A 23,456-nucleotide genomic window follows, 5' to 3' on the forward strand; every position below is an offset into this window, starting at 1 on the left:
AAACATAGTTAACTTAATGGTTTCCCTTCGTCAAGGATTTACAGATGATGAAATTGAACAGAAACAGCAGCATATCCATGGTACTTACAAAAAGTCTGATAAATATGTTTGCTGATTGGCTATATTCTCTCTTAATTTTTTATGTGTTATGTCTGGCTCAAACTTAATTTAACTTCTCTTAAACTTGTAGCTAAAGGAGACGATTATCATGTGCTCAGGGAAGCCGCACACGAGCACTGGGATTTGGAATGAGAGCATATGCATCTTATCTTTCTGAGCAGGTATTTTACCTTAAGATTAGCCCCTATGCTCTCTCCGAGTGGTCTTCTCATTCTATTGGTGTGTGTATACTGTATATTTGCTTAGAAGAAGGCTCGTGTCTGGGGTTGCTATTGTTTTATAATTCTATCTTGGAAGCAAACCTACAGTGTATTCCTTTCTCCATATTTGATGTTACCATATCCTTTAAGCAATTCCTTTAAATAATGCTTTGCCTTCTAAAAGTTTTGGATTTAGTTGCTACATGCTTTGGTTCTTGTTTAGATGCCTCACTGCACATGTATTTAAGTGTGTATCATATTCCATTAGTTAAAATTACTTGTTATAAAGTTGTCTTCTGAAAATCCTTACTTTATGTGTGTACCACGACGTGTTTGGTTAAATCTTATGTTGCATAGTAATGTTTACGAGATCTCTCTGGATGACTGCAGGGGAAGTTGCAAAATAAGAAGGCTCATTCTTTATGTTTGTAATGCAGTTTCCATATAATATCAGATATGTGATACAGATATTGAGTGTAAATTGCTTATTATCCCACTCATTCTTCACAAGAGTATGCCTATAATCTTTTTCTTCCTTTTTTCTATTTGAACTTGTAGATGGAAGTTGGAATTGAGGACTGCCTTCATATCGAGTTTGAGTACAATAAGAGCAAGTATGCAATGCTAACTCTCAACTCTGTTTTACCAGTCCATTTGAGATAGAACTGAATTTCAATTCTTGGTGCTGCTTAGGTCATGTAGGTGAAGTATTATATGATTATGTGATTGGGGATCATTTAAAAGACCTCGATTGAGATAATTTATATACCGTTTATTGTCTAACCTGGGAAATGACACGGTACTTCCTTTACAGGAGAATGGTTTTTATTACTATTAAAATGTGCAAATTTTTGATTCAAGAATTAGAGGTTCTAAATTCCCTTGAGTTGTTTCTGATGAAGTTAAAGTTCTGCTTCCTGACTTTCATAATTAAACTTCATTAGAGTTAAAGGGGGGAAAGTTTTTCCAACTGCATATTTTTCATTGTTGAATAGTGCCAGTTGCAATATTCATTTTGCACAATATTCATTTTGCACATACTGATGACTTGTTATTTATTCTAGACTTTGGATATTCTCCTGCAAATTCTTGTTGTCTTCCCAAAGGTAGAACCCCTGCGAAGTAAGGTAAGAATTGCAGATCTCTCCACTTGATGGCCATATTCCAAACTCTATCTAACGACACATTTTTTTCTAGGTTACCTCTTTCATTCATCGTATGGTGGACACTCTAAGACCTTCAATATTTCCTTATCTTCCGAATGCACTGGGCCAGTTGCTAATAGAAAGTGAGGTATAAAGATTTGTCTCTTAATCGTTTTTCTTGAATCTTCTATTTATTTTACTACTTCTAATTTTATATACTGAACTTTGTGTGGGGATGTAATGGTCAGTTACTGATAAAAGTTAGCTGGGCATTCGTGTTTCAGGCCGTCGTATACACGGGGTTTATGACGATTCTGTTGCTCTACAGTGTGGCGGCTACTGCTGTGCTGTTTATGTATTGCAAGGCTTTGCAGGGGGAGCTTGCCTTTGAGATTGCGGAGGAGTTCGCGCAGGAGTATATCCGGCTGCCTTTCGATGATGGGAAGCTTTCCCACGTTGTCTACGTCGTGTAGCTGAGGTTTGCAGCTTAAACCTTGTGAAATTTTCCTGCTTATGACCTTGCTATATCGTTGGTTTACAATGCTTCTTCATATGCTGTTAGAGGTGTATCTTGTGTAGTTGTGGGGTTGTACAGGAGATGTAGACTTGTGATAATAAAAAAAAATGATCTTTTTGAATGAGACTGCCTTTTTTGAAGCTTCTTAGACTTGAGATGGCAATGGATTCATCTTTTTGGAAGATAGGAAGACTAAGTGAGGTTTTGCTGTTGGATTTGTGTGTGTGTTTGCAGGGTTTATTATGGTATGTTTGTGATGTTAATACTTGCAAGGCAATATTTGATTATGAGAGTTCTGATAAATGAAACTAGTAAGTAAACTTCATTAGCATCATCAAGGTTTAATGTTCATCGCTCGTCGCTGGATTTTTTGCCACCTTATATTTCATGGCTAGCTTGAACCTTATGTAGTTAATTGCTCAGTGCATGCTTCTATTTCAATTACCAGGTGAAACTCTTACGCATGTTTATATTTCAATGGAAGCATCACTTTCATCTCCATCATTGCAGCTATCATCTCATATTTATTTGTTGGCTGCTTCTCTATCATCTGCTTTTCCTCTCATCTCTTTCCTGGAAGATCTTATACTCTTGTGAAAAAAAGGAAAGAAATAATTAATGCAGGGAGTAGTGCTACTATTAAGTGCAGCAGTGAGCCATTTGTGACAAAAGTGTTTTAGTGTAACTGTAGGTTCTTGAACCGGGCAGCGCTGAAGAGACTAGAAGAGTTTGGAACAGAAGGTTCCATGATAAGTCCATGGAAAAGATGCTGCTATTCTTGTCCCTGGTGATGTAGTTTGTATAAAATTGGGCGAAATTAAGAAGCTGGTACTTGTATGGTGGGAGAATTGGTAGACAGAAATGTATGTGATATTTACTACATGCGCATGTAGTAAAACATGTATTAACAGGCAACTTGTGTAGCTCGAATTGTTGGATGTTATGTTATATATGCTAATATTATCTTGTCAATGTTATTTTATTATTTGAATTTTTTTTATTTATTTTTAGATATTCATAAAAGGAAAAATTAAGAATAAATAAAAAATATGTGAAAAACTGTCATCTAATACATACAAAACCGTTATCTATATCTTACAAAGATAACGGTTTAAACCGTTATAAAAAGTATAAAAACTGTTATCTATAATATGAGAAAAAAGAAATATTATATAATACATAACGGATTAATTCTAATACATAACAGTCGAAAACCGTTATCTTTTTCTTACAAAGATAACGGTTTAAACCGTTATAAAAAGTATAAAAAACTGTTAACTATAATATTTACAAAGATAACGGTTTAAACCGTTATAAAAAGTATAAAAAACTGTTAACTATAATATGAAAAAAATATGTATTATGGAATAGATAACGGTCGAAAACCGTTATCTTTTTCTTACAAAGATAACGGTTTAAACCGTTATAAAAAGTATAAAAAACTGTTAACTATAATATGAAAAAATATATATTATGGAATAGATAACGGATAAATTATAATACATAACAGTCGAAAACCGTTATGTATAATCAATATAGATAACGGTTTTATAACCGTTATGTATGTGTGGTTGTACTGTTATCTATTCCCTTCATAGATAACGGTTTTATAACCGTTATGTATGTGTGGTTGTACTGTTATCTTTTCCCTTCATAGATAACGGTTTTTAAACCGTTGTGTATGACACCTATAATAGATAACACCACTATACACAACGCTTTTTTTGCTCATAGATAACGGATAAAATCCGTTATCTATGTGCGTTTTTCTAGTAGTGTGATATTAAAGGGGCCTCCCCTTTCTCTATCATCCTCTTTCGCTCCTGCATCCTTGCGAGATGTTTCTTGGGTCTTTGGTGTAGGAGTCTATTCAATCCCAATTTAAGGGGGAGATCGCCCCCAGTTCTTTTCTTTTGCACTGATTTATTCCAGCCAGCTTTCTTCTGATTTTCTGGTAGAAGACTAATCTCTGATCTGCATTCAACCCCCTGAGTCGCGTTGGGATTTCGAATTCAAGAACATTAAATTGTGAATTCATAAATTTAATTGTGAATTGGAGAATATTAAATTGTAAATTCATAGATCTAATTATTAATTCAAGAATATTAATTTAAACCACAAATTCGATTAGAGAAACCATAAATCTGATTGTGAATTTAAGAACACCAAAATACAACAATTCAATCTACCAACAAAATACATCAATTCCTCCGAATCAACAATCAAAATACAACAAAATATTATATGAATAAATTCAATCTACGATCAAAATACAACAAAATATTATCGACTTCGAAGCATTTGGACGCAAATTCATCCTTCACTTTGAGCTCGGATTTCTCTAGAAACTCCTTCAATCACACGAGATCTTCTTCTTTTCCTTATTCTCTATTTTCCACCGCCACCGTAGTCACCGCCGCTGGAGAGGAAGGGTGGCCGCCGCCGCCTTCAATTTTTGGGGGAGAAAAACTAGAAAAACTCAAATTCACAATAGATCTGGGGGAGATTTGTCGAGAGAGAGAGAGAGAGAGAGAGAGAGAGAGATCTGTCGCCATCTCCTCTGCTGATCACCGACCAGCTCGTCGTGTTCAATCAGCTCGTCGTGTTCAATCAGATTGCCATTGACATCAAGTTCCTCCTCCGCAGCTTGATTGGCTTCAGAGACAGACTCGTGTTCAGAAGCACAGACATCACATGCTTCAATGGCTGCCGACCTGCAGTTATCCGCCATAACCACCAAAATCACCAATTCGCCCAATTCGCCCAAATCTCAACAGATCAACTTCTATTTCACCCAAATTGGAGGTCTGGAACTCTGACGATCGCTCTTAGTCATCGGATTTCCGCAACAAGAGAGAAAGCTGACGGCAGCAGCAGTGAGGGGATCGGCGACACAGCGTTGGAGGCGGCACGACGGCGGGCGATTTAAAGAGAGAGAGAGACCTGGAACCCTGGCGGTGCCACAACCACAAGCCACCATGTTCGCTATTTTATTTGACACGCCGCAAGTGTACGAGTGCAATTGTGTACAATAGCAAGCAAGGTCGTATTCCACAGAGACTGAATTAACCAATTCTTATCCTAAATTATTTTACTCTATCTGGACAAAAGAAATTAAGAGTTTTGTTTTTAAAACTAAATAAATAAATAAAGAACAGGGAACAAAATAAATCAAGCTGCGAAATAGAGAAACAGATAAGAGAAGATTTCCCAAGGCAAAGGTTTCAACAGATTCTCCTTATTAACATGTTCAATTCAATTAATGAGATGATTCCTAAGGCAATCTCTAAGCTAGTTCATACACACTCCCGTGGCATACAAACCGTTGATTACATGCAAGGCTACCGTCCCCGGATCGCACTTCTAACATGCAACTCCTAAAAGCTCATAGGATTAACGCCCTCACAAATATCAATTCCCTTTAGAATTAAATATATGTGTTCTATGTTCTTAGTTCAGGTAATAATTATCATCTCCCGATCTCAAATTAAAACCTATGATTAAGCTAAACTGGTGGCCAATCAATAAAGCAAACAATTGTAACAAGAACATGAAAAGGAAAAACAATCTCAATTAATTGAATCAAACAGTCAGAAATTCAAATCATGTCTACTCCCTAAACCCTGGGAAAAAAGGATTCTAGCCACACATAGACATATGACTAGAAATCAAAATCTCAAAAATACAAATAATCATTCAACAATAAAACCGTAGTATAGTTGAGAATCTTCAATCTTGCTCTGCTCTGTTCTCCGTCTCCCTCAGCTCTCAGGAAAAGTAAAATATGATATAAGATGATAAAAGGTGCTTTCAATATGTTTCTGGGAGTATTTATATGACCTAGGTCTCAAAATATAGGTCAAAACCGTGTAGGATCGAAAAATAGCTGAAATAATAGAAAGATCGCGCAAAATCTGTGCTGTCACGTGGCCCGAGGCGCGGCCGCGCCCCCAGCCCGCATGACGAAACAGTACTCCTGACAGCTTTGCGCAGAGATTTTGTTTTGACTCGTTCTCCCTCGTCCGATCTCCGATTTATGATCCGTTTGCGCTCACGAACTCCTTTCAAGACGAACTACAATTTGTATCTCAGCTAATTCTTCCAAATTCGGCTTCATTATTTCTGAAAATTCGTTCAAACAACAAGCAAGTGACAAGTTCTTGACCATAAACCAATATAAGCTCAAATAAATCATCAAACACACAAAATCCTCATAACTAAACATCAAATATGACATACCAAGAGGTAAAAATTGCATGTTCATCAACCCCCCAAACTTAAACTATTGTCCGTCCTCGGACAATACAAAGATGAATCAAGAATGAATCAACAAGAGCGCAGGGAAAAGTGGATAACATTGTGGTTTCAGATTTGTCAACAAAAAATCAACATGCATTTGTATCTCCTATCATCAAGATATCACACTCATGACAAACTTCAAATTATGGTCTCAATGACTTGCAATCCTCACCAAAAGATAAAGAATTTAAGAACTCTTAACTCTCAAGTGTATCAATCAAGATCATGGACGTGTATACGCTCAGTTCAAGCAAGACAAGTGCTCAACCATAGGCTTGTCGATCGTCTCACCTCTCCACCACTACACGTGTGCTCCTATAACCAAGATCAAAAAGGTCTTTATTGAAGGTTGTAACGTACGCTCTTTGGTAGGGTAGGATATATTTGGCTAAGTGACTAAAAGATAATTCTCAATGTAGCACAATCACCAACCTTATAACATTCTAACTCAACAATCATCCACCTATCACAAAAACCAAATTTCCAATACAAAATCCATCACAACACAATAATTAATTCTCATGATATTATGACTTTCTAAAGCATCCTATGTACCCATTTTTTTCAATTCTTTTCTCTCTTTTCTTTTCTTTTTTTCTCTCTCTCTTTCTTTTCCTTTTTTTTTTTCTTTTTTTTTCAACGACTTGTAGGGTACTAGGATTTTTTCAATCAAGATCAAAGTACATAATCCATAAACACACATCTCCACAAACCAACTACCCCATAACAACAATCTCCAAGCTCCCACCTACAGCTAAACCAAATAAAATGGAAAATAAAAGGCTCAAAGGGGTGAACTAGGATCATATATAGTAATAGGACAAATATGGGATATATAGGCTAGCAAAGACGGCCTTCTATCATCTCAAAGTTATTAAGCACACTATGTGGCCTCAAGGGAGAAATCAAGACAAGTTCTAATGAGACACATGCATGCTCGAACAATCACTCAAGAATAAGAAATAAGACTGTAAAATGGTGACAGTCAAGGCTCAAATCTCACAGCTTATTTCATTGATTGCAAACACATAGAGACCACGCTTATCATTCATCAATCATGCTCAATCACAACAATATCAACACAAATGCATGCAATTTCACAATTTTAAAGCAGAAATCATCATAAGCCAATTATCCAACAAAACTCTACACATCTCACATCATCATCAAGGTACATCACAAAGAGAACTACCAAAGCAAGACTAAGAAAACTCAACGACAGAACAAACAAGAACAACCAAAACAAAAAGTGCACCCACGAAGACACATCCCCCCAAACTTATTCACCATCAAGGAGAATAAGTTTGAAAAGGATTTATGGGGCACAAAAATAAACTAACAAACAAAAAGAAACGAACTAACCAAGATTGGGTTGCCTCCCAATAAGCGCTATTTTTAACGTCGTTAGCTCGACGATCCAGTAGGTGTAGGTGGTGGCCACTTTTCATCAAATTTGAGTGCATCATATGTTGCGAACCAATGATAAGGTGGTTTTTCAACCTTCAAAATTTCTTGAAAACTATGGCTATCCTGTGAACAATCAAAAGTACTACCACACTCCAAAAAGTGTTCATCAGATGAATCAAAATTAAAATCAAAAGATGGAGTTAGATAAAAGCTAAAGAGACAAGCCTTCAATGATTTCCCTTGGTCGATGCAAGTGTCGACTACATTTAGGACATTGCGCTCTTCAACACTTTTAAAATTTTCATCCTTCAAGCTCATCTAAACTTTCAGAACTTCTTGCTCTTCTTCCATCTCTTGAGGCTCTTCATATGATGTATCACTTTCGAGCTCAATGGTCATACACTGCTCTTTTGGACTCACCACGGTATTGCTTGAGAATTGGCCCGACTGATATAGATTGCTAATAGAAGTGGTAATTTGAGTCATCTGAGTCTCAAATACCTTCATCTGAGTCCCTAAAACAGCAGTGGTAGACTCAAGCTTCTCCATCCTCTCATCCGACTTGGAGATAAATTTCATCAGCAGCTCTTCCAAATTAGGCTTCTTCTCCTCATTGATGACTCCATTGGTGACAGAGAAACTGAAGGAATATTAAATTGAATTAACGTTCCGTTTGCCCGATGATCGTTTCTTGGTTATTATTAATTTACCATACAACGATTAATCTTAACATGCTCCTATGAATTTAACAGCTGCACATAGGTGTTAGGGATTACTTACTTGTAAAGCGGATGCACAGGTCGTTGATGATCGTGTCGAAAGACTCCAGCTCTGATCTTCTCGACTGTATCCCGCTCAACTCCCAACGTTGGATGGACAACGAGCTATGGAAATTCCCAAGACAGAAATCACCTCACGTTCCCTGCGCCTCTCTCTGCTCTCAAAAACTCTAATAATTATCAGTGTATTTTCCTGAGAGCTGACAGTTGTATTTAATAATAAAGAAACTGAGAGGGGGCGCCAGTTTTAGGGTGAGGGCCGAAAATCTGCCCTACTTGGGCTAGGAGACATTGGGCCAACCCAGGGACCAGATACAAGGAATAAAGATAGGCCTCAAATAAATTAATTTATCTATGGTCAGCCCATACCATAATTAATTTATAAATATCAGTTCATTCCACTAGAGAACCGATACTGACTTACCCCTTTATTGCCGGTGATGAGTCGGGGCTTGTATTTAGACTTATTAAATCTCCGTATTTAAAATATCCGACATCCATTAATTAATTAGAGCTCTGACAGCTTAAATTAATTAATCTCTTAATAATTCCTTAAGCAGTACCACTCAAACTTTATTATTACGCCTGAACTTAATCAACCTGCAGGGTTTAGCGTAATAAACCTTATTGAGCTCCTTAAGGGGATGTCATTATCCTATATCGGATACGGGTACTAATACAGATAATCAAATATCATATATTAACCGCTATCACCCAAGATACAGAGTACTCGAGTTAGAATATAACTTTCACCCATAGTAAGTCAAAGTGATATACGAATTAACATATATATCTGAATACTTATTAATATTAAGATCTTATAAGTCACCGAGATCTTGATTCTTCACTTAAGTCAGATAGAAGAATACATCTCAAACTGTGGTCCTATCAATACGTAATGACGCACCAGTATAGACAAGTAGCCAAGACAAACTACTTCCATCTATACTGCAGCCTAAACCAATAACTTGTCCTAGAGTTATTTCGGCTGTGATCATATTATATCTCTTAAGGTTATTCCAATTATATGGTCTTCTGTGATCTACAACACACCATATAATCTACTCATACAGAGATAAAGAACATACATATGCAATCATGAACACAATCAGATAGGAGATAAGAATAGTGAAAACAGGAATCATTGTATACAAGCATAAAGTTCTTGCTTTCAGTATACAAATCCAACAGAAACCTGGTGGAGCCTGAAGCGCGTTATTCGGGCACCCTCCATGATAGAACTGTTGCCAACTTTGATTATTTCCCTGCTGTCCTCTTTGAAATCCACCCTGCTCAAAATTCCTGAAATTCAAATTGCTGACAAAATTTGCCTCTTCCATCATCATCGGATTTTTCACAGCTGACTCCATCTTAGCAATAATCAAAGCATTTATCTTGGAAGTCAATGCAGCGATTTGAGTGGCTAACAAAGTAACCGAATCAGAACTTGTGGTTGCAGCAACATTCTTCAAATATACCCTCTCGGCTGGCCATTGATAGCATGTAGTGCCCATGCTATCAAAAATCACCATAGCTGCTCATGCACTACCTGGTAAAACTCCAGAACCAAAAATAAGAACCAAAAGAAAAATAAAGAACATAAATAAAAATAACAAAAAAAAAATCCAGATTAGTCTCAAACAATCTACAGATATTACTGATAAATAATCAATCCCCGGCAACGGCGCCAAAAACTTGTTCGCTATTTTATTTGACACGCCGCAAGTGTACGGGTGCAATTATGTACAGTAGCAAGCAAGGTCGTATTCCACAGAGACTGAATTAACCAATTCCTATCCTAAATTATTTTACTCTATCTGGACAAAAGAAATTAAGAGTTTTGTTTTTAAAACTAAATAAATAAATAAAGAACAGGGAACAAAATAAATCAAGCTGCGAAATAGAGAAACAGATAAGAGAAGATTTCCCAAGGCAAAGGTTTCAACAGATTCTCCTTATTAACATGTTCAATTCAATTAATGAGATGATTCCTAAGGTAATCTCTAAGCTAGTTCATACCCACTCCCGTGGCATACAAACCGTTGATTACATGCAAGGCTACCGTCCCCGGATCGCACTTCTAACATGCAACTCCTAAAAGCTCATAGGATTAACGCCCTCACAAATATCAATTCCCTTTAGAATTAAATATATGTGTTCTATGTTCTTAGTTCAGGTAATAATTATCATCTCCCGATCTCAAATTAAAACCTATGATTATGCTAAACTGGTGGCCAATCAATAAAGCAAACAATTGTAACAAGAACATGAAAAGGAAAAACAATCTCAATTAATTGAATCAAACAGTCAGAAATTCAAATCATGTCTACTCCCTAAACCTTGGGAAAAAGGATTCTAGCCACACATAGACATATGACTAGAAATCAAAATCTCAAAAATACAAATAATCATTCAACAATAAAACCGTAGTATAGTTGAGAATCTTCAATCTTGCTCTGCTCCGTTCTCCGTCTCCCTCAGCTCTCAGGAAAAGTAAAATATGATATAAGATGATAAAAGGTGCTTTCAATATGTTTCTGGGAGTATTTATATGCCCTAGGTCTCAAAATATAGGTCAAAACCGTGTAGGATCGAAAAATTGCTGAAATAATAGAAAGATCGCGCAAAATATGTGCTGTCACGCGGCCCGAGGCGCGGCCGCGCGCCCAGCCCGCATGACGAAACAGTACTCCTGACAGCTTTGCGCAGAGATTTTGTTTTGACTAGTTCTCCCTCGTCCGAACTTCGATTTATGATCCGTTTGCGCTCACGAACTCCTCTCAACTACAATTTGTATTTCAGCCAATTCTTCCAAATTCGGCTTCATTATTTCTGAAAATTCGTTCAAATAACAAGCAAGTGACAAGTTCTTGACCATAAACCAATATAAGCTCAAATAAATCATCAAACACACAAAATCCTCATAACTGAACATCAAATATGACATACCAAGAGGTAAAAATTGCATGTTCATCACACCACCGTTGGGATTAGATGCACCGCCAGAATCTGGATGGACGGCGTCGTTTTCGGCGCTGCTATGGGCGGAGACGACGAGGCCGGGGCGGCGGCGCTTCGCCGGAGGAGGGAGGGAGGGAGGGAGGGAGAGAGAGAGCGAGAGAAGGGAGAGAGCAGAGAGAGAACACGCTAGAGAGAGAAACAATTAGTGTAGTTGATTTTTTAATTTTTAAGGGAGGATAATTCTGTCTTTTTGCTAAAAAACTGGCCATTTTTTAAGTATTTTTATTTCATAGGCTAAATTTTAATTTTACAATATGAAAGTGGACACTTTTATATATTAACTCAAATATTTATTGTATTTGATCCGGAACAAAATGATCCAAATAGCATCACCGATTTTATTTTTTATTTTTTTGGAACAAGCTTTTAAATGATCTAAAAATGAGTTTTACATATCTATCTCCCTCTTGCGCTGAAGCAGTTTCCTTGCTTTGGTATTTGTTATTGCAAGTTGTCTTGTCAAAAACAAAAATTAAAAATATTAGTATATCGCAAGTTGATGAGTCACCGTTGTTCGACGGTATGGAGTGATCAAGATTTAATTACTTTCTTGAAAAATCAGATTGGTCGTAATTGAATTGAATTCGACTTTGTGATATCAAACATTTAGTATGTTAATTATTTTCTATGGATAATTGCGTGAAAATACACAAACTTTGCCAAAAATTTATATTTGACGCGAAGTTAGGATTTTACATTTTAATACACCAACTTCGTTGTTGTCCAAATTTGACACGTACGACTTAATTCTTAAAAATTCAAAAAACAACCCCTTTTTTGTAAATAATTATACAAAGACTCACTTATATTATTATTTGGGACATTTAAACCAAAACAAGATATTTCCTTATGATGTTTTCTTTTAATCTTTGATCCGCGCCTAAAATGGTTTAAAAGAAAACATCATAAGGAAATATCTTGTTTTGGTTTAAATGTCCCAAATTATAACATAAGTGGATCTTTGTATAATTATTTACAAAAATGGGTTGTTTTTTGAATTTTTAAGAATTAAGTCGTGTCAAATTTGGACAACAACAAAAGTTGGTGTATTAAAATGTAAAATCCTAACTTCGCTTGGCAAAGTTTGTGTATTTAGGTGCAATTTTGCCTTATTTTCTAAATATATTATATGAAAAAAAGAATGATACTGTATATTTTTACCTTAACAAATCCTTACTTATGAATCACTATCCAAATGTGTGCATTTGGAAGTTAACTCCATCTGTGTAGTAAAATCGTCAATCAAAATAGAGACACAAATTCCATAATATGTTCGACTTGCTCACATAGTGATGCAGAGATAGGGACACATTTAAATTTTACATACCAACCTATATTAAATTAAACCACTATTAAAATAAAGGTGAAAAATGGTATTTATCCATTTTTATAAAATTTAAAATATAATATATTTCATAAAATAGATAAATTGTATTCATTTAGAATTTTTTTACCCTTATGTGGATCGAGTATTGGTGTATTTTGCATATTGATGTTCGACTATTGATGTTGATTGCTCGACTTGCAATGATCAAGTATGTCGCGTATTAGTGCATTAATTTATTTACCACAAATGCACTAGTACTTGATATAAACTCAACTCGTAGTAATTAATCTAGCATTACTGATTTCGACAAGCTCAACTTGTATTATTGATCGGGAATGTCAAACAAAGTTCGCGGCTTAAAGTAAGAGTAATTTTAATTTACTCTTTCAAGCTCCAAATTTATAATTTTTTTATAATAGAGTAAAACGTATTTTTTATTTTTTATCTAGAAAAAAATAAAAGCTAGCATTAACCCTTAAAATAATGCCACTCTATTTTAACTCTTGAGTATAAAAATGTTACTATTTCGGTCTTGTCTCGCCCATAGTTATGAATTAAAATGTTATTATCCTCACAATTTTCCAACTTGCAATTCAATGTATTTGGGTAAGATGATGATTGTTGACTGAATGGTCGTTTTCTTCCCTACTTTTCCAATTCCAAATTACATTGCAAATTTACAACGCCGTCAATATTGAAACTCATAGCTGAATGAATAATACCACTAACTTATCAGATTGGATTTTGCGATTTTTTAGTGACAAATGAAATAAATATTTCTCCTAATAAATTTTCCTACAATGGTCGGTGTGGAAAAGTTCAAATTTCTTCAACGAAGACCATCGCTTGTCAAGGCCAGTTTTTTTTTTAATATTTATTAAAGTTTTATCGTATATAAATATGATAAATTTATAAATGAAGGTTGTTAGAGTTAGTTAAGAACGAATATAGAAAGGTCCTTTTTTATTTTCTTTTTTTTTTGATGGAGCAAATTAAGAGTACATGGCTCCAAATTTCAACTTCTATAAGAGTATCATTCGATATTACAAATATATATATTCATGCATTATCGCTTCGTTAAATTGGTAAATTCGATACATCAGCGTGTTTTAATAGGTGATGGCTACAAACGCAAAAGGGATAAATGTGTGCCTAATTATATAAATGGTCCCAATTTTAAGTTCAATGAAGCAATTAAAATGAATTGATATTTACACACAAAATAACAAAAGAAGAGTTGATAAAATATGATTGACTTTGGTTGTATTATTCTCTTTTGCCAATCACGTCCTGTTTGAAAATGAAAACTACTCTCCAACCACTACAATAAATATACTTCCTCAAATATATCAGTCATCACTAGTTTGAAAATGACTATTTATCAATTTTATCTTTAAAATTTACGTACTAATGCAAAATTGCAAACCATACGTGTATTAAAATTCAGTTTTCGTAAGTAATTCTTTTTCAGCATGGGCTTTTTTTATCCCTTCAAATTTCATCTCCTCAAAATATAAAGGGTTAATGGTAAAAAAATTCATAAGAAAATTTGAGATCATTTGCGATCTTAACTAAAACTTCATTCTCACAATTTCATGCAATAACTAATGGAAAATTGGTAGTTGATTACGGTTACAAGTACGTCAGTATGTGTTTGTTTTTGATTGGTCGTTGGAGGGGCTTGTTATAAATGATGGCTGCTACCAAGTGTGAAAGGAATCACATGATTACCGTGAACTAGGGGTGAGCAAAAACCGAACCGAAATGCAAAACCGAATCGAATCGAACCGTTTTGGTGCGGTTCGGTCCCGAATCTATTGGTTCGGTTTTCGGTTCGGTTCCGAAAATTAAAAACCGATAATTTCGGTTCGGTTTCGGTTTTCAGCTTTTGGTTCGGTTTTAAACCGAACCGAACCGATAAATATTAATATTTTATTATATATTTATATTTTATAATATATATTCAATTTTCTAATTTTTAATTGGTTTATATATTTATATTTTATAATATTTTATATATTTTATAATATATTAATTGGTTTTTTAGTAAATTATATATTTTTACATTATTTTACAGATTTTTAATTATTTTTTTTCGAAAAAAAAGATTTTTTTTTTGCATTGGTTCGGTAAACCGAACCGAAACCGACGGTTTTACCGGTTCGGTTTCGGTTCGGTTTGACACCCCCAATTGGTGCGGTTCGGTTCCAATTTTAACCATCGGTTCGGTTTTCGGTTTTAAATTTTTGGTTCGGTTTTGCACCAAACCGAACCGATGCTCACCCCTACCGTGAACCAAATGTTATTTTTTTATAAATAAGACGTATTTATAATAAGGGGTAATTGTCTATAAATTCATAACGTTTACACGGAATTAGTTTTTGCACTTAATTTAAAAAATTTATTTTTAAATACATAACCTTTCATTTTTATCTCAAATTTATTCGGTGATTGGTTTTTACTTACGCCGGCGCCGGGAATGACATTGTGGCAGCTGGAATTGACATGTGGAAAAAAAAAGAAAAAAAAATTACCTCATCATCTTCTCCAATCTCCCCCACTCTCAAACCCTAATTTCCCCATCTTCCCCGACCCGCCGCCGCCCCTGCCGCCACCATCGCCCCCTCCCCCCTCCCCAAACTTGTCGGCCCTCCCCAAAACAACGAAGCACGCGATGCAGAGTTCAACACACATTCCTTCAACAGATCAACAGCAAAATACATTCCATTAACTTCACCATACAATACATTGAGCTGCAATGCTAGCCACACCACCACTCTAACTAAAATCGGGCATTCAAAACTCTGATTGCCCAAACCCAACAAAGCCTTCTTCATTTCTGATGAAACAAGTATCAACACCTTTAAATAAAACAATAAATAACACAAAGATTTACGTGGTTCGATCATTAGATCTACATCCATGGGAGATTGCCGGAGTTTTCACTATGTTTGAGAGTTTACAATTTACAGATTTTTTGTTCTTGAGAAAGAAATGACAAAAAAAGCTCATCTTCTAGATGAATAAAATGCCCTATTTATACAACAGATAAAAATGGTACAATAAAAATTAGTGTTCACGTACACTGCATGGTGTCTAACTAACTATACCTTTCAAGAGCACTAATAAAAAATAGATTGGTCAGCTTTTGTCGGGTGCCATTATTTTTCCAATGCTGGTCTTCGATTGTCTTGGCTAGATCAATGTTGGCGCCACCCATCTCCTGGCTTCCATGGTGGCTTCTTATCTTGACATATGTGTTCAGTCAGCACTGGTGTTTATCATTGCAATATCCATATTTTCTCTAAGGATTCCACCTTTCATTTTTTCCAAGTTAAAGTTAGTACCAGCTCCCATGTTTCCTAGAGGTCAGCCAGCATGGATTTTCTCCCCTGCTAGAGCCAACTAGCACGGGCTTTCTCCCTTGCTAGGGGTCACCCAACGTGGGGTATTTTCTCCCTTGTTAGGGGTGGACTAGCGTTGGGTATTTTCACCCTTGCTAGGCTCAGCCAGCGTTGGGTATTTTAGCCCTTGCCAGGTCAGCCAGCGGTGGGTAGTTTCCCCCTTGCTAGGGTCAGCCAACGTGAGGTATTTTCTCCCTTGCTAGGGGTCGACTAGCGCGGGGATATTCTTAATTATTCCATATATCAATTGCTACCTCTGAACTCTCCACGATAGACTTATGTATATACAAGAAGAAATATAATCGATTATTCTCTATAAAAGAGTATTATCAATGTTCATGTATATTTCACTCCTCATCAATTTCCAACCACATGATCCCTCATGGCACAATCAATAATCACACCATATCTAGGCGAATTCGCAATGATCCAATCATACAAATGCAACAATTTATAGTCTCTCAACCTCAGAATCGCATGCAAAATTCTCGAAGAGTAAGTAGCGAGGAAACCACCGCCCCGCGATTCAATTTCACCACAAATTGCCCAAATCTTTGACGGAAGAAATCGAATAAAATCCAACGTTGTAGGGAAACAGTGGCGTCCGGAATCGGAGTGGCTTCGCCAGAGGGAAACAGCTGCGGCCGATTTTGGGAGATATAGAGAGAAGGGTAGATCTGGGGAGGGGGAGGGCGGACGGGTCTGGAGGGGAGGACTGACGGGTTTGGGGAGGGGGAGGGGGAGCGGCCGACCGACGGCAATGGCGGGTGGGGGGAGCTGAATTAGGGGTCAGCAGGTGGGGAGAAGGGGGAAGAAGGGGGGGGGGAGAGGTGAATTAGGTTGGGGAAGATGATGATTTGGAAAAAATATTGCTTTTTTTATTATATTTTTGTCACATGTAAAAAATATATTTAGATGTCAATTCTGGCTACCACCTCATCAATTCTGGCTACCACAATGGCATTTCTGGCGTCGGCGTAAGAAAAAACCGATCACCGGACAAATTTGAGACAAAAACGAAAGGTTATGTATTTAAAAGTAGAAAAATAAAATTAGGTGCAAAAACCAATTCTGTGTAAATGTTATGGATTTACAGACAATTAACCCTTATAATAAAAATAAATTATGAGGTTATGTCATAAAAAGAAAATATTATATTTATAATGGACGTTAAAAATGATAAAAATGTCATAATTTTGGTGAATTGAGGGAATTAATTATCTCGTTTGATTATATATACTACATTTATTTAATTTTCAAAATCAACTTGAGAATTATAAATATTTTCATCTCATTATAAATTAATTATATAGTAAATGTCATTTTCTGTCTCATTGTTTTAGCGAATTCTATAAAATATTTAATCGTCTAAAGGTATTATCAAAACAACACTCGACTTATCAAAAAAATATTATTTATGTCATATTAAAATTTTCCAGCTCCCTAAAATTGACGTGGATTGCGAGATATCCAACATGGCTTACCTACGCCGATCGCGAACTCATGTCGGATATCCAACAATTCACGTTAATTTTTGGGAGCCGAAAATTTTTAATAGGACATAGACAATATTTTTTGTAGGTTGGGTATCATTTTGGCAATACCTTTAGCTTGTGACATTTTTTAGAATTCGTAAAAACGATGAGTTAGATATAATTATACACCTATTAATTATAATGGTATTTCAGTATATACCTATATCGCGGTATATGTTGATTTTTTTATATATATTGTGATATCAACGTACATTAGTATTCTAAAAACCCATACATTTATCTTATAATATTTTATATAATATTATACCTTACCAAAAATCACGATACATTAAAAATTCGATATTTTACGATACGATGCACTATACCAATTTTTGATATATTTTTCCAACCACAATCATAATGTCAATTGTCCTATGATTGGTGACAATGTAACTTTTATTAAAAAGAAAATTGACGGGTTATGTGTGTGTGTCTGTTTACATTTTTCCAGCCCTAAGGCCGTGTACTGTGTTAGGTGTGCCACACAAAGGCCCATAGGTTTTGCAGACGTCGAGTTCATATGGATGTTGTGGGCGAAGACTACCCACAACTCTATACTGGGAGATGGTCAAAGGACTACCGAATATTGGGGGGGCATCACGGAGCTCAGAAATCAAATGTTGGATGATCTTGCGCGAATGTCAGAAATTCGCATCTTAGGGCGAGGATGTGCATTCTTCAAAAAAGTCAAAGGGGTCCGAGGGAGCGGCCTCTACAACATCTTCGGAGCCGATTATCACGATGAGGCCCCAAGGCCAGAAAGCGGCGAAGCGCGACAAAGGAAAGGGGAAGAAGGTGGAATCATTGTCGGAAAAGTAGACGTATACTATATAGCACTTGAACACGTCGCCGAGAGCATGAAGGAACATGCCATTCAAACTGGTTTTATCACCGAGGCAAAATCCAAAGAAGCCGAGGTGTGAGCCAAAGAAGCCAAGGTGAGGCTCAAAGAAGCCGAGGTGCGAGACAAAGAAGTTGAGGTACGAAGGGAGGAGCTCGATTACAAAATCCTCTTTGCGGACACTTCGGGTATGTCGGAGGCTCAATTGGCATATGCACAAGAGCATGCTCTAAGATGTGATGAGGCGTAGATGATTGATATAGGGTAGATTTAAATATATTTTTTTATTAGTGTTGAATTTTTTTTATTATTTAAATTAATTTAATTGTTATTTTATTTTAATTAATGAAATGTTGAATTTTTAATTTTAATGAAATGTTAAATTTTAAAATAGAAGAGTAAAAATTGGATTAAATGGAAATGAAGATTATAGCGCCACTTATAGAGCCAATGAACTGGAGATGGGTGGCTCTAAGGTGGAGACCACCAATTAGCATCATCTCTAAGTGTCATGCATTAGAGATGATCTAAAGGCATTAACCAATATTCACTCTACTGCTTGATCAACATGTATGCTGAAATTCACTTTATTAATTTAGTACTTCCTCCGTCCCATGAAACACGACACAGTTCTTTTCGGCACGAAAATTAAGAAATTGGTATTTTGTGTGTTAAGTGTGGTAGGTGAAAAAGTGAATATGTGAATAAAGGGTAAATTTTTTGTCATTTTTAGAAACGTGTCATGCTTTGTGGGACAGACCAAAAAAGAAATTGTGTCATGCTTCGTGGAACGGAGGGAGTATCATGTTAATTCATTTTCAAATTTACCATATATATGATTAAGGAACTAGATTCAAGCTTTTCGATTAAAAAGAAACTCAAATTATTTCTTCACCGTTTTCAGAAGCGGTAAACCAGTATGGATATTGTAAGGAAACTTGAGGGACTCTTCTTTTTCTTAGGGGATGTATTCAATTCAGATTCTGGAAAAAAAAATTATATTTTAAATATTCATAGATATTTAATTCAGATTTTAAAAAGTTCATAAAAATCTGTTAATATTCAATTATGACTTTTAAATATCCATCTATTCTGCTGGTATTGAAATTTCTAATGTTGTGGATTTTAGAGGAATTCAGTAACCCTAGTATAAATAAAAAATTTCTACACAAATCTCACCTCTCCATAAGAGATTTTAAAGTATTCTCTCCCCCCTGCCGTCTTTATCTGTTGCATAACTGTATAAGCTTCATCGTATTTTTCTTAAAACTCATCATCCGATCTGTGTTTATCTATGTTTTGGTAGGGCTTGAGCCAATAATGTCTTCTACCTACTTTTTATTGAAAAATTTTGTGAGGAGATATTTTTATTTGTGGGGATGCTTTGGTCTCTCAACTTGAATATCAGTCTGGTTTAATGTCAGATGCTCTGAACTTGTTATATTTTTTCTGCTGATGCAATCCTATTGATTTTTGTTGGGCAAAAAAAATGAGAAGAATTTGACACAGGCAAATTATATGGAGAAGGAAGAAGTTCATGTTCTCTTGAGGCAGGTTTGTTTTTTATCCTTTTATTTGTTCCGAGTAAGTTTCCTGTACAATATTTGATGCCATATTGATAAGAATAATTTAATTGTTTTTTTATAGATATTTTTTATTATAACAATCTATAAACTTATAAATTCTAGAAAAATAGGGATAAATAAATCTAACAGGAGTTAAACTCTATATAGAATTAAGACAATCCATGGAATTAAGGGAATCCATAGATTATAAAAACATCTGTTAAAATCTGTTAAATTCTTAATTGAATACACCCTCTTAGATTACAACTCTTTTTTTTTTCTTTTTCTTTTTCTTTTGGAACTAGATTACAACTCTTTTTTAATTCTCCAATTACAATACTCAAAAGTTACAGTATTCACATGGTTGAATACACTTCATTTCTCTCTTCAAAAAAAAAAAGAATACACTTCATTTCTCAATTTTGGATCATAACTTTGAGAGGCAACAACACAAATTTATACCTCACTATATTATTCTTCTATTTAGAAAAAGAAAAAGCAACAAACTGCATGAACACCAAGAGGCACAACTTATGAGAACCTGGAATAGCAGAAATATATAAACACAACTTCGATTCTTTGAATAATTTCCCCTAGCTTCACATAAAGAAAATTATTTCTGTGAGCCCAGGTAATTGGGATTCTATATACATGGAATATACTGGAACGCCAATGAACCCAATAATGCAAAGTCCATTATTGCTAGCACAAACAGGATCACTGGCTTTGTATTACAGATTATGCGAGACTAACCTGCCTCTCCCAGCGCACATCATCAGAGAATTGTGTAAGTGCAGCTCTAGGATCACCGTTCGATATGGATAGGTAGTATAGAGCTGTGCCATCATCGACACGCATACTCCTCTTCAACGAGTCTATCACCCTTTTTTTACCTCGTTCAGTGGCCAGTCTATGTAGAAGGGAATTCAGATTTTTGTCGGGGCCACCCTCGAGATACAGTACTGCAACCTCTCTCTTTGCATGGGCGTCCACTTCTATGTAGCATGTGGAACCTACGAGCATCTCTGGGTTGTTAACAGGGATTAGCAGACGCTCCCTGGAGTATATCCCATGGTCACTCATCATGTTGTTTAAGCGCTTGATGTCCATAACCTGTCAATGTTGGATAATCATCAACGCAGCGTAAAGCCTTTGTAAGCAATAGAAGAGATGTAACCTTACAATTATAAGAATTATATAGCTGAATTCATCCGCGCAGCACAAAAAGATGAGGGCAAACCTTGATGTATTGATAATTTGATATGGGCATGACAAAAATCCGTGGAAGAAACTCACCATTGCAATCAACCATTCATAAGAATAACAAAACTTTTGATTCTATGAGCCATGGTATCTCAAGAGACAAACTAAGATTAACAAGACAAACGTCCCCAAGGGGTGCAGACTTCAATTATAAACAGCAAGGTCTAAGGTTCAAACCCCACTACTCTCCCTTCCCCAAGTCAAAAAAAAGATTAACAAGACAAAAAAACAGGACCAGAGCAGTAGAACTGTCATAATTGATCTGTATTAGCCAAATTCGGGCCACATCATGTCTGACGACAAAGCATAGTACAAACTTGGAGTGATATGCATTTGATCAATGTGATATTCTATACATTGCTTCATAACTATGAGCATTGACATCTTCACCAATGTTTTTCATTTATATATAAACACAAGAAGAACATCATAAGAATATTTCAAAGTTCAGAAGCATTTCACAGCTGTAATTGTTATTGGCAAGAAGCTAGAACTATAACATTTTACAGCTACTTTGAATCATTGCCGATAAGGTTACATACAATTTGGGGATAAAAAGTGAAAGACAATCGCCCTTCATTTGTTCCCGATGAGCAGATAAACTGAACAGGAGTTTAACCTTATACCAAGCCACAAATTCTCAGGAATACGCATCAGAATGATAAAGTGATTGGCCTTAACCTCATATATCAGCTAGCAAAAAGAATTTCATGAGTCAATAGTTCACAGCCGCGCGCGGAAAAGGCAATAACAAAATTATTGTATTAGTCAGCTATATGTAAAATAAAAGATAATCATAAATCATAATCTTCGAAACTAACCTATTATAGTTGGTTATAGGAACACATATTACCGAACGCATATAGACTGGGTTTGCACAATCACAATTCGCAAAATGAACTCGATTAGCATCCATGGAATACCTGAGCAGTATACTTAACAGCGAGGCTAGCAATGGAATCGCTGCGGGAGAGGCGGTGAGAGACGGCGAATTTCGAAAGGGAATTATCTCTCCAGAAGGCGCTAGAGCTAGGTTTTCCGACGATGTCTCGAAGCTTCCACGGGGAAATGAAAGCTTGAATCTGCATCTGGCTATCGGAGGCCACCGACTGCCAGAGGCGACAGACGCAAGAGGCGCGGGCAAGATCGGAGAGCGATAGCTTCTGGAGTATGGCCCGGAGAGTGTCCTTGCATAGGAGAGCCGAGAAATTCGAATTCATCGGCGAGATCGTGGTGTCGGCGGATGATGAGGAACAGAGCGGCTGGAGGAGATCATGCGGCGGCGAAAGCAATTGTTGCGACGGTTGTGGTGGTGCGTCGTCGTCGTCGTCGTCGCCGCAGCAGCCCATAAATTACTTTTGGTGCGGATGAGGCTTTTGTTCGTGTGCGTTTCTCCGCCTTTGGTTTGGTGCCGTGTAGTTTTCTAGTGGGGGTTTCGTTAATAATGATGGTATTTTTTTTTTGAAACTGTTAATAGTGATGGTATTAATTTGTTTTTTCGTTTATTTTTTACAAAATGAATTATTCCTTCCCTCCACCACTTAAGTACCTATTTAATTTGGTGCTGAAGAAGATATTATGTGTAGAATAAAAGGATAATGATAATAATTTTTTATTATTTTTACTAATTTTTAATTAACATAAAGGTATTTGACATTATTTTTATTCATTTACTTATTTTGACTTGACTTTTGCTTATTTGTAATTTACTTTAAATTATTTGTGAAAAAATAATCACTATTATGATTCCTTTATTTTCTTTTACTGTGAATATGTATACATTTGTTGATGCCTACAACATTTATTACACTTGCTTGAGTTCTCTTTACTCCATTACACTTCATCTTTCCCGCTTTCTTGAGTGTTTGGGAGCTCAGATACCTTCCTTGGATTGATGAATTTTGAACCCCTTTGATTGCTAGAACCCTGTTAATATCATCCCAATTAGATTTTGTTTTATACTAAGTTAAAGAGTAAGACTTAATCCTTTAATCATTACCCTGACATAGATGTTCCCTGACTCTGTAACCATC

The 23,456-nt window shown here is 35.9% G+C and overlaps 1 protein-coding gene and 1 long non-coding RNA gene across 3 annotated transcripts; one reads left to right on the top strand and one right to left on the bottom strand.

Moving 5' to 3' along the window:
* The first annotated feature begins 256 nt into the window (after positions 1-256).
* LOC130996970 (uncharacterized) lies at positions 257-2,967 on the top strand. 2 transcript variants are annotated; one of them, XR_009092894.1, is made up of 5 exons: positions 257-934; positions 1,385-1,447; positions 1,518-1,613; positions 1,750-1,943; positions 2,674-2,967. It is a non-coding gene; the product is annotated as an uncharacterized LOC130996970 (long non-coding RNA). The 2 variants fall into 2 exon arrangements; XR_009092895.1 differs by lacking the exon at positions 2,674-2,967 and having other exon boundaries at positions 1,750-2,100.
* Positions 2,968-20,691: 17,724 nt separating this feature from the next.
* On the bottom strand, positions 20,692-22,950 carry LOC130996951 (F-box protein At1g55000). Its single transcript, XM_057922237.1, has 2 exons — positions 22,347-22,950; positions 20,692-21,273 (listed from the first exon to the last, which is right to left on the bottom strand). The coding sequence occupies exons 1-2, from the start codon at positions 22,770-22,772 to the stop codon at positions 20,899-20,901; spliced, it is 801 nt and encodes a 266-aa protein (XP_057778220.1). The 5' UTR covers positions 22,773-22,950; the 3' UTR covers positions 20,692-20,898.
* Between the last annotated feature and the right edge of the window lie 506 nt (positions 22,951-23,456).

The sequence above is a fragment of the Salvia miltiorrhiza genome, chromosome 8, assembly GCF_028751815.1.
Source record: "Salvia miltiorrhiza cultivar Shanhuang (shh) chromosome 8, IMPLAD_Smil_shh, whole genome shotgun sequence".
NCBI classification, from domain to species: Eukaryota; Viridiplantae; Streptophyta; class Magnoliopsida; order Lamiales; family Lamiaceae; genus Salvia; species Salvia miltiorrhiza.